Raw genomic sequence first — 12,583 nt, 5'->3', positions numbered from 1 at the left:
CCAGTGTTGATAGAGCCCCCGTTACCCTCTGTGAAAACATCATTTGGATTCTTGTGAATGCTTTCCATCTTTAGTAAGTAGCATTTCCCAATGTCAATCAGTTATTTACTTTATTTCCATCAAAATGCTCCATTTTAATTCCTTTTTAATAAAGATAGAAAAAAAAAACCTTTTCAAATCAGGAATTGCACTTCACACCCCTGACGTATCATGTCATCATCCCTACCACTGAGCCACCACAGCCAAAAAGACCACATACACAGAAAGTAGTGTTTTATTATTTAGTAGATAGATATGGGAAGAGACTAAAGGAGTACATAATATTTGAACAGTCCACAAGATTACTTAATCATAAAATAGTGAAATTCTCCCACAATATCAACCTCACCTTAGCCAGTGTTGTAAATGAAGCATCAACATTTTGAACAGTCTTGGTTAATATTTTCCTGTCAAACATCTCATCAATTAGTCCTTCCCCAAAAGTTGCTGCAATTCCTTCTTAGAGTCATACATGGGTAATTATACAAGAAACATGTTGTTATGCTATTTTCTAACAAAATGGACTTTCATCTTTTCGGCTGAACTGGTGAACACCGTTTAATTTTAACTGATGCTCTGCAGTATGAAAAACTGCAAAATCAATCAAGCTGGCTGTAAGGGGACATGTATGAAAACAAAATCATTAAGAGAATTTCCCAGTTGCAATTTTGTATGGAGACAACAATAACAAGATAATGAAAAAGAGGTTGAAAAGCAAAAAGATGAAAAACATCTGTGTAAATGTGAAACTAAAGTTGGGTTAGAGGCCTTGATATTTGGAGTTGTTTCCTTAAATCCCAAAAGGAAGTGTCTTTCCAAAACAAAAAAAGCTAAAAGCAAAAGGCTCTCCACATTCTTTCAATATTCACAGGATAGGCAGGTAGAAAGAATAAAGCCAGTTTACCTGATAAGACAAAATGTTGTCACTGAAAATGATGCCACTTGACGTGAATTAGGTGCCACCAGAATCAACAGTCTATTTTACAGTGGTGCCTTCGGACAGCCTAAATATTTTGATATACAAAAGGCAAAGAGAGTGTTCAAGAAAATACCAGGATTCATTTAAAGTGTAATTTTGTGGGGCTAATATTTTTAATGTCTCTCCCAATATTTTTTTAAGCCAAACAATAAATCCTGTTTGGATCAATTGAAAAAAATTAAATAGCTGAGGAAATTCTTAAGAGCCAGACTAAGAGAATACTGCAATAGGTCAATGTTGAAATTACCCTTTAATTGTTAAAACCATTTACAGGAAACAAAGTATTCTGATACTTTCTTTTTTTTGCTCATAAGATACAGGAAATGTAAAGCCAGGTGATTAGCATTTCACCTCCCACTCAGAGCTGCTTGTGGTCATTTGAGAGCAGCGGACAATGAGAGAGGATCACAGATCTCTGAGCGGATGGGTGGTCTTCATCACAGGTAAGCTTCAAATAAGTTACCAGGGGCCTCTTGAAAATGGTAGTTGCAATAATTTTGCTTTTTTAATATAATTTGAGTACCTGTAAAGCAGATAGCACTTAGAGTATCTAAAAGTAAGAGTAGTACTAGGGTGTTGTACCGTGTTAGCCATTATGAATGTAGAGAAAAGCCAAGCAAAATGACACCTTTTATTGGCTAACTAAAAAGATTACAATATACAAGCTTTCGAGGCAACTCAGGCCCCTTCTTCAAGATTACATCTCGCCTGAAGAAGGGGCCTGAGTTGCCTCGAAAGCTTGCATATTATAATCTTTTTAGTTAGCCAATAAAAGGTGTCATTTTGCTTGGATTTTCTCTAAACGTAAGAGAAAAAAGAGAAAGAACGACTAGCTTTGAAAATCAAGTATGGCGCAGATATGAAGATTTTTACGAAGAATTCTGAGATGCACTGGAGTGGTTTGCCTTCACAACAAAACCTTCATTGCAATAATAACGGCAGTTGTGTGGATATTGATTTGATTAAGTTTTGTACAAATAGATTAGATAAACTTTATTAATCCCAAGGGGACATTTAGATGCATACAGCTGCAGAAATATACTCATAGGATAAATAATACAATCAATAAATAAATAAATAAGTCATTTATATTGTGCATAAATTGCAAAATGAGTGTAAAAGTATCAGTATTTAGTTCAGGGCATCGAGAGGAAGCAATGAATTGTGTGAGAGCAACAGGCATCAAAGACCCCCAGAGGAGCTTCCTACCACACCCTGGCTAAAAGTGCGCCAAGAGATCACCACCTGGATGGGGTTTGAGAGGATTTGTCATGATGTCATGCAATTTTGTCATCATCCTCTTTTCCACAACAGCTTAAAGCATGTCCAGGGTTTGCCCTGGGATGGTGTATGCTCCCCTGATAAGTTTGTTCAGGCATTGTGTTTCTTTTGAGCTCAAGTGATGTCAATCAACATCGGGTGGTACTTTCTACTTTCTGGCAACAGAAACAGTTCTAGTCCTTGCAGTGTTATGGAAACAAGTGCATATGTGTATCATGAGTTACCAGTTTATTAGGGTATTGTTCAGGAATTTTGCTTTGATATACAGTAGCTGCTTTATAGTGCCGTATGTGTAAAATCTTACCAGAATGATTTAATGGTACAGATTTAACGGTATTGTTCAGCGTGTCATTTCAGAATAGACTTATTGGTCCTTGTCTTTGAATAAGCTACAACAGGTCAGGTGGTGATGTCAACAAAAATTGAGAAATCACATCTTCAGTGACTAGAGAAGTAGAAAGTTAGACCATTGGAAGAGTGGCATTAGGTTGAGGAACTGCGTCCTGGTGGAATGATAAGATTTTGGTAAAAGCTACATTAGTTGCTTGGATTTTGGCCCTGATGCACTTTCGGTCCACTAAAAATGGATCAGCGCTCACTACAGTATTCTTTTTAGGTGGCCATCTTGTTTGTTGTCAGCAGTACATGGCTGTGGTGCAATTGTGATGGTGTCATATTTTTCTGTTACACCTTGGTTCCTCTGATTCCCACTGAAGAATATCTGAATGGCACAGTAGGCCTATATATGAACAAGTTCATCCCTTCATGGTCACAATTTATCCACACTTGGATGGAGAATTGGAGCATGGTAATGACCATATCACAAGGCACATATTGTCACCTACTCATTCTGGAAACATTGCTTTTTTATTTTTTATTTAATTTTATTGTAATCATTCCATATAGATAGATCAATTTTTACAAAAATAGGATTGAAAACAAATCAACCCTAACCCCTGAGAAAGAGAGCATGGCCAACAGAGTAAAACTTAAAGCTTGTAAAAATAAATAAATTGATGAGTTTAATAGGTGGATAAAGATAAATGGAGAAGAAAAAAAAAGGAAATGGGGAGAGAATCTGCTTCCTCAGTGCTTTAAGAGCTTATTCTAAAATATTATTGATCAGATCCTGCCAGGATTTGAAAAAGTTCTGCACAGATCCTCTAACTGAGAATTAGATTTTTTCCAATTTCAAATAGTATATAATATCAGCTACCCACTGACTTAAAAGAGGAGAGTTAGGATTCTTCCAGTTTAGCAAAATAAATCTGCGTGGCAATAGTATAGTAAAGGCAATCACAGTTTGTTTGTCCTTCTCTGCTTTAAGCCCCTCTATGAGCCCACCAAACACAGCTGTTAATGGGTTAGGAGGGATTGTGACACTAAGGCTGTCTGAAAGGCACTTAAAAATTTTTGTCCAGAATGATGTTAATTTGGTGCAGGCCCAAAACATGTGAACCAGTGAGGCTGGAGCTTGATTGCAATGTTCGCAGGTTGGATCTTGCCCTGGAAACATTTTGCTTTTTATTGATGGCCTGCTCAGTCCTTAGATCTAAACCCTGTTAAGCATCTTTGAGATAAGGTGGTAAGGGCAGTTCACAGAAAGACTGTGCAGTTGCAGTTTTCAGTAACTGTGCAACACAGTTATTTCTATATGGTATTACATTCCTGAACAACATATCTAGTGTCTTATAGGATTCCTGTTCAGGGGAATCCATGCTGTTCTGAGGAACCAAGATGTCACATGATGATAGACATATTAACGTAATAAACTGGCAATTCAGGGTATATAGAGTATATCTATGTATGTTAATACTTTTTCCATCCATCCATCATCAAACCTCCTTACCCTGCAACGAACTGAGGGGGGGCACAAGACAGGAAGCTCATGTGTACTGGGCCAAAGTATAACAATACTGCGGTTTCTTGTGAAGTGGAAAGATTTTACCTAGATATGTGAATGACCAGTGGAAAGAAAAGACATTTTTGTTAAAGGTGAGAAACACTGATGTGAACTGAGTGTATTGATGGCTGTGTTGCTCTCTGCTTTTCTCTTTGTTTATGATTATTATATGCTTAAAGGCACATTAAATTTAGATTTGGGTTTAATCATGCTATGTTTTCGAAAACTTAAGGTTATTTCCTTTCTACTTACAGTGGTGTGAAAAACTATTTGCCCCCTTCCTGATTTCTTATTCTTTTGCATGTTTGTCACACAAAATGTTTCTGATCATTAAACACATTTAACCATTAGTCAAATATAACACAAGTAAACACAAAATGCAGTTTGTAAATGGTGGTTTTTATTATTTAGGGAGAAAAAAAAATCCAAACCTACATGGCCCTGTGTGAAAAAGTAATTGCCCCCTGAACCTAATAACTGGTTGGGCCACCCTTAGCAGCAATAACTGCAATCAAGCGTTTGCGATAACTTGCAATGAGTCTTTTACAGCTCTCTGGAGGAATTTTGGCCCACTCATCTTTGCAAAATTGTTGTAATTCAGCTTTATTTGAGGGTTTTCTAGCATGAACCGCCTTTTTAAGGTCATGCCATAGCATCTCAATTGGATTCAGGTCAGGACTTTGACTAGGCCACTCCAAAGTCTTCATTTTGTTTTTCTTCAGCCATTCAGAGGTGGATTTGCTGGTGTGTTTTGGGTCATTGTCCTGTTGCAGCACCCAAGATCGCTTCAGCTTGAGTTGACGAACAGATGGCCGGACATTCTCCTTCAGGATTTTTTGGTAGACAGTAGAATTCATGGTTCCATCTATCACAGCAAGCCTTCCAGGTCCTGAAGCAGCAAAACAACCCCAGACCATCACACTACCACCACCATCATATTTTACTGTTGGTATGATGTTCTTTTTCTGAAATGCTGTGTTCCTTTTACGCCAGATGTAACGGGACATTTGCCTTCCAAAAAGTTCAACTTTTGTCTCATCAGTCCACAAGGTATTTTCCCAAAAGTCTTGGCAATCATTGAGATGTTTCTTAGCAAAATTGAGACGAGCCCTAATGTTCTTTTTGCTTAACAGTGGTTTGCGTCTTGGAAATCTGCCATGCAGGCCGTTTTTGCCCAGTCTCTTTCTTATGGTGGAGTCGTGAACACTGACCTTAATTGAGGCAAGTGAGGCCTGCAGTTCTTTAGACGTTGTCCTGGGGTCTTTTGTGACCTCTCGGATGAGTCGTCTCTGCGCTCTTGGGGTAATTTTGGTCGGCCGGCCACTCCTGGGAAGGTTCACCACTGTTCCATGTTTTTGCCATTTGTGGATAATGGCTCTCACTGTGGTTCGCTGGAGTCCCAAAGCTTTAGAAATGGTTTTATAACCTTTACCAGACTGATAGATCTCAATTACTTCTGTTCTCATTTGTTCCTGAATTTCTTTGGATCTTGGCATGATGTCTAGCTTTTGAGGTGCTTTTGGTCTACTTTTCTGTGTCAGGCAGCTCCTATTTAAGTGATTTCTTGATTGAAACAGGTGTGGCAGTAATCAGGCCTGGGGGTGGCTACGGAAATTGAACTCAGGTGTGATACACCACAGCTAGGTTATTTTTTAACAAGGGGGCAATTACTTTTTCACACAGGGCCATGTAGGTTTGGATTTTTTTTCTCCCTAAATAATAAAAACCATCATTGAAAAACTGCATTTTGTGTTTACTTGTGTTATATTTGACTAATGGTTAAATGTGTTTGATGATCAGAAACATTTTGTGTGACAAACATGCAAAAGAATAAGAAATCAGGAAGGGGGCAAATAGTTTTTCACACCACTGTACATAAGGAGAGTCAAAAATTTAAGAAAAAGCTTCCATGTTATTATTTTCAATTCTAAATTTTCATTTTTAATCAATTTGGAAATAACATAAATGAACATCAGTTTCTTTAATATTTAAAAATAGTGACAGGGGTGCAGCCATTGATGAACTTTGGGATAAAAGTAAAAGGTATGGGGCTTAATTTGACAGGGATGACATTTCTTTTAGTGGATAACAGGGGTGAGTCTTAAAAAGGGAGAATGAGTATAAGGCTGAGTAGATTAAGAACAATTACAGATGGGAGTAAGGAAAAAGTAGGGACTAAAAATAATCCTAGAACTGAATTAAATTCACAAGTGGGACGTCTGAAACTTGAAAATGCACCTTATAAAAAGGATTTAGGAATCATAATGGACTCATCACTGTCTACATCAGGACAGCATACAGAACCAGTCAATAAGGCTAATAGGATATCAGGTTATATAGCACAAGGTGTGGCGAACAAGTAAAATAAGGTTAGGCATAAGTTATATAATGAACTAGTGAGGCCTCACCTGGAGTACTGTGTGCAGGTCTGGTCACCATACTACAAAAATGTCATAGGAGTGCTAGAGAAAGACCAGAGGAAAGAGATTAAGTTGACTACACAACTGTGAGGTATGAGCTATGAGGAGAGATTGAAGGAGTTGAACTTTTTCAGTTTAAGTAAACAGAGATTAGGAGGAGACATGACTGAAGTGTTTGAAATTATGAAAGGAGTTATTACAGTGGATTCAGGCTGTTACTTTATAATACATTCTGCAACAAGAAAAGAGGAACACATACACTGTTTAATTTATGGCATAATTTTGTATTGAAAGTACTTCAACCCATAGAATGATTACAAATGAACTTAAGTGATTAAGTCGGCATAGTGATTAACTCTTCTGCCTCATAGATCATTGTCTGTGAACAAACTTTAAGCAATTACTGTACATGCTGTAAGTAAGCAATCAATTCTAATCCAAGTCATTTCCCCTTAAGTACAGGCTTTCTCAAACTGGTTCTCCCAAAAAATGCAACTACATTTCTTTACAGTATGGATTGTTACTTTTTTAGATTCTTATCGATTTCTTTCTTCCTCAGGTGTAGCTCTTGCTTCATCAGCTCATCATGTCATAACTCCACCATCACTCACCATCCTGCTTGGACAAATGGCATACTTTAACTGCACTGTAGTGGAAAAAGGCAATTGTGAAGAAGTCAGCTTGTATTGGCGTCATAAGCGCCTGTTCCAGAATGGCTCAGAAGGAGATTCGAAAGATATTAAAAATGGAGGGAGATATTCCATTATTTATGGAGTTTTATTCAGCTCTTTGCAAATTAAAAATGTGTTCTTCTCTGATGAGGGGTTGTATTTCTGCTCAAACTTCTGCTTTGGGAAAAGGACCCGAATTATTGAACAGAAGTCACAGCTCATGCTTGAAGGTATTAGCTTATTTTCAATAGTAAAACTTGATTTGAAAAAATATACTTCTTCAATTACCAAAGGCTTTAAAGTTAAACATTATTTGTAACACCTTTTAATATCTAGAAGTTATACATGGCATAAAGAATATTCTCAAATTTAAAGGTTAATATTCTCAAATTGTCATATCCAATTTAGAGGCAAAGGGGGTCAAAAATGTATCTTGGCAATACTGGATTCAAGGTAGGATCTAAACCAGTATTGAGAGCGAGTCTATTGCAGGACCCACTCCAGCACAAGACAGATTTGTACTGACAAACTAAGGTGAAACTTGTACCATGATCCAATAAATGCAAACGCATCATCAACCCATTATATGATCTGCAGAATCTTCACATTTCTTTTTAAGGCTTTTAGAGCTTGACTCCTTACAATTTACTTTCGGATCTTTTTTTCATTATGTCCATTAGCCCAACCCCAAGTAAGCATCACTTCTTCCATATCACCTGATGCACCTGATCTCCTGATCCTGACCTGCAGTGCTCTGAGTTTCTACCCTTCCAATGTGTCCTTCACCTGGAATCTCACTTTTGTTGAAGTGCCCCACATCATCCAGCAAGGGTCACCCAATCTCCTTCAGAATGGCACCTATAGCAGCAGCTCCACTCTAAAGATCAGAACCTCCCAGTGGAGCTCAGAAGTGGTGATTGAATGTGTGGTGAATCACAGTTCTCTGACTCAGTCACAGTTCAAATACATTAGACATTCAGGTAAGCTGCTTGCTCTCTTTACCACTCCTCTAATAAAAGGTCTTCTTCTTACTCAATGACATGAACCTGTGAAGCATATACGTATACTGTAAATTGGAGGTAGCATACCAAGACATTCCCACTAATCAGATAAACCATGAGAGCACACAAACTAAATTAAAATAAACTTAAGTCTGTTATTTCTTGTAAATGCATTCAATGAAATATTTGAACATAGATTGTAAAAAAGAGACAGAAACATTGTTGTATTTTACCTTATATAGGTTCACCAAAGGGCAGCATTGCTACCTCACCACTCACAGACTCTGGTTCATTTTCTGGCTGTGGGGTCTTCTTTGTGATATTTCATTTGTGCTTTTTATGTTTAGGTTGTTTTATGTCTGCTATGTTTAAATATGGTTTTCTTCCATGAAAGGTGATCAGTCAGGTAATGAGATGTTGTAATGAGCAGGACTTCATCAGGGAAGGGTCACATAATAAGTATGAACCAATCAGAGTGCGATTATAGTCTATATTTTTAAAAAAAACTGCATTTTCCACCATTCACACTGAAATGCTGAACCAGTGTTTTTTAAAGTATACGGCCCTGCAGAGTGTTTTCAAAAGTATCTATTTTTGTGGGTTGAAAATTCTGGTGAGGTGTGGATGAAAGGTGAAAACAGAGACTAATGTCAGAGGACAAGTGTTACAGGACAAGGTTGCAAAACTGACCATCACAAGTGAAGAGATCAGAACAAAAATGCAAAATTTAGTAATTCCTAGATTACAAAAACCTGACAGCTAATATCTTTTAGAAGCTCACCAAGAAAGAATGCCTTCAAATACATCTTCAACATCTTTAAGGGAGTCAGAATTTAAAATGTAAGTGGGCCGTTTGTTCCAATAGCTATGAACTACACATGAAAAAAGACTGGAGTGAGATTTGATGCCACAGAGAAGCATAGTGCTTCACAACTGTTTCCATGTATTTAGGTGCTGACCTGTTGACTACTCTGTATCCAGGTGTCAAGGATCTGAACTTAATATGTTCCACTACAGGGAGGCAATATAGTAATCTGGAAAGGGGGGAATTAAATGTGCCTGCCTCGGCTGCTTGAACACCAAACATGCAACGTTATCATGTTCATGCAAACACTGCGAGGGCATGCAAATGCTAGTTATTAATCAAACTGGATTGCAAATGCAGTAGCTAGTCATTTAACCAATATAAAAATCCCTATTATTTAAAAAAAATGGAAAATTATAACAGCCTCTTCTGCTTTTGCAGGTCCATCTTCAGGTGTGGATCTCTGTCAGCTGAAAATGGTCCTGCTGTCTTTGGGTTTGGTGTTGATGATGTTGGCTGTCATGGGGGTACATGTGAAGTCCTGCAAAGGAAACAGTTGAGTATCCAGTCCAAATCTGGATCTTATACCGGAAGAGGAAAGTGACATACCTCCAGTGTAAGCTGCTGTTTAGTCAGATGTAGGAAACAAAAATGAACATGGCCAGCATAGCTGGCTTTGCAAGTGTAGATAAAGCAGTGATATATCAGAGATCTAGATGTGAATTTCAATTCTTACATGATAGTTCATTTGCTTATTTCAATGGTACATTTACTGTCATAGTTGTACAAGTTCTAGAAAATTAACACGGGGTGAAGCACAGAACTCTGAGCCCTATACATAAGTAGTCTCTGTGGGTCCCTTCCTCTCGATTCATGTCTGTCACGTGCCCTTTTCATTTTAGGCTTTGAGTCCCCCCATCCCCACTGGGCCCTGGGTAATCATTACCTCACCCCCACCTCCCCCACTACGACACCCATGGTTAACATCAGGGGCAGTTAAGTGGTGGAGACTAAAGCATCTGTCTTTTGTTTATAGTCCACTGTCCTATTTTCTTAACTCACATTTATTCAAAATTGATACAATAAGGATGTGCATAATTTTAGCTGTATTGTGTCTAACTCCAAATGGTGTGGACTACTAATCTAAATGAATCTGAATAGATCTCACTTACCATGATTTGCTATTAGTTTCTCTGGGTAGCTTGAGCCTATCTGCTGTTGGATAATACAGGTTAATTATTTAAGTTTGCTTGCTTTCAGAGTCTGAAGGTGAAAGGCATTTTGAGGAAAGACTGAAGAAAATCTGAGGACTGGAGTAAAATGCATTAGGATACAAATAATTATAATTTTGTGCATTTTTTCAACCTTTAAACTGTGTGCTTTTACAGAACACTTCACTTTGTGCTTGCAAAATGCTTATTGTTAGTGCTATGCAAGGATTCTACATACAGTAAATATTATTTATTCATATACCATACCCACATATTGTCTGTGTCTTTTTTCATAGAAATTTTCCCTATGCCGATATGAATTCTTCTCTGTGTGCTCCTATTATTTTTCCCACATCCTGAAGATGTGCAGGTTAATTAGGTTAATTGATGAATCTTAGGTGACCGTGTGTAAATGTGAGTTCGATTGTATATACGAGTGGTTGGACTGACATCTGCTGCCTGCCTTGATTCTGAACTGGATTTAGCAGGTTTAAGATTGTAATTTGTGATGGTCACAGAAGGACTGGCCCTTCCACCTGGACGGAAGGTCATGTCTTACCCAGCCAAGACACTGCATTATGAGTAGATACCTGAGAATGATAGGCTTTAACTATACACGTACTGTGCGATGCGATTTAAGAGGCGTTTAACACAAAGTGTATTGTAACAGTCTGGGAAAGAAATTACCACCGAGGCAGTGCGTCCTAAAAAAGCCATGCAAATTAGCTTGGTCAGAGTGCTGTGTAGAGCGGGGGGCAGACGACCCATCTGTCACTCTTAAATGAAGCAGCCCCTGGGGTGTTGGGGGTGGGAAATTGTTAAGGAAGTTCTGCTGTTTTTTTTTTTTTTTTTTGGTAAGAAAACAAAGAAGATGGAGTTAGACACGTTATTGTTTTTCGTCTTTTTTTTTTTTTGGACACCGTTGTTTTTTTCTTAGTTTGCATTGTCCAGTTAGGGCGAAAGAGCAATAAACCCTTCGTTTTTTGGACTGCTACAACTACTTGCCTGTGTAGTTTAATTCTCTCAAATTAAAAATGAGTGAAGATTTGCAAAACAACAATAAAGTTTATCAGTTTGAACATTCGATATCTTGGGGGTATTTTTCGTACGTGGATTAGTCGTTTAGCCGGATTTAATTGTTGACGATTTGGCCTGATCCTGGATCTGTCGGTTTTTCGAAACTCTTGCTGGAAGTGTTGTCATAGCAACACATCCTAATCCGCAAGCCTGCTCGGAGCGGGTTTGTTCTACGTAAACAAGGATTAGTTTATACACGTGATCAGTGACGGTGTGTGGAAATCATCCAGTCATGGCTTCGCCGTTCATGAATGAGCGACCAATTGATATTGGTGAGCAAATTATATTAAGAGAATTTCATATAGAGAGTGTTTTGCGCGATCGGCAAGATCCTTTATTGCTCCCGGAGGAAATTCTGTACGAAAGATACCGCTTTAGCCGAGGGGGAATATTGTACCTCAAAGATTTATTAGCTCCGTATATTCGAAGTCAAACTTGGCGAAGTCGGGCCCTCACAACCACACAGACAGTAGGCATTACTTTGAGGTTTCTTGCAAGCGGCACTTTTTTATATACTGTAGGCGATGTGGAACATCTATCGAAAAGTGCAGTTTGCCAGGCAATTCGTAAAGTCTGTTTGGCTCTGAAACATTTCCTTCAGGTTTTCATTGTGTTTCCTGGACACCTGCGTGTGCAGACAATAAAAGAGGCGTTTCATGCCATTGCAGGTAGGTAATACACAGGCTAAAACACCCACAGTTCCATAAAGAATCCCACAATCAACCTAACATTCTCATTACCAGGATTTCCAAATGTGATTGGGGCACATGGGACTGATCAGAGTGGAGTTTGATCAAACATTATTTGGAAAATGTACCTCTCGTCCTGATGAATAATCAGACAGTGTCTTCATCAAATATTTGACCTTTGTCAGTATCTCGTTGGTCAGACACAAGTTCTAGGGATATGACATTCCCTGCAACTGACCCAACAAAAAAGAGGGCTATATGGAACATACCTATGCCACACATGGAGGACAAATATATGCAATGACCATCCTTTACCTGAAATGAAGTGACCACTGCATCCTGCCACTGGTTCTGAGGTGGAGCTTCCCCCTGGAATGCCCTTAGAAACAGGGCGATGGGCATTTTGCTGGAGAGCCAACTCTTCTGCAGGGGTTAGGTCTGGACCGCGTGGACCTCCACCTGTTTTTTGCTTGTCTGCCTCCTTATTAGCTTTAAAATTAATGTTTT

At 38.4% G+C, this 12,583-nt stretch overlaps 1 protein-coding gene across 2 annotated transcripts; it reads left to right on the top strand.

The window, feature by feature from the left end:
* The first annotated feature begins 1,105 nt into the window (after positions 1-1,105).
* On the top strand, positions 1,106-10,576 carry LOC114661861 (tapasin-related protein-like). Of its 2 annotated transcripts, none has more exons than XR_007936403.1 (5): positions 1,106-1,461; positions 7,182-7,523; positions 7,974-8,273; positions 9,541-9,715; positions 10,360-10,576. XR_007936403.1 is itself a non-coding variant. In XM_028815077.2 (5 exons), exons 1-5 carry the CDS (start codon positions 1,413-1,415, stop codon positions 10,404-10,406), a joined length of 852 nt encoding a protein of 283 aa, XP_028670910.2. In that variant the 5' UTR covers positions 1,106-1,412; the 3' UTR covers positions 10,407-10,576. The 2 variants fall into 2 exon arrangements, 1 of the variants encoding a protein (XP_028670910.2); XM_028815077.2 differs by having other exon boundaries at positions 9,541-9,654.
* The last annotated feature ends 2,007 nt before the right edge of the window (positions 10,577-12,583 follow it).

Source organism: Erpetoichthys calabaricus, chromosome 12 (assembly GCF_900747795.2).
Source record: "Erpetoichthys calabaricus chromosome 12, fErpCal1.3, whole genome shotgun sequence".
NCBI lineage: Eukaryota > Metazoa > Chordata > Cladistia > Polypteriformes > Polypteridae > Erpetoichthys > Erpetoichthys calabaricus.
The sequence above is the reverse complement of the archived record's forward strand: the minus strand, read 5'-3'. Positions and strand labels throughout refer to the sequence as shown.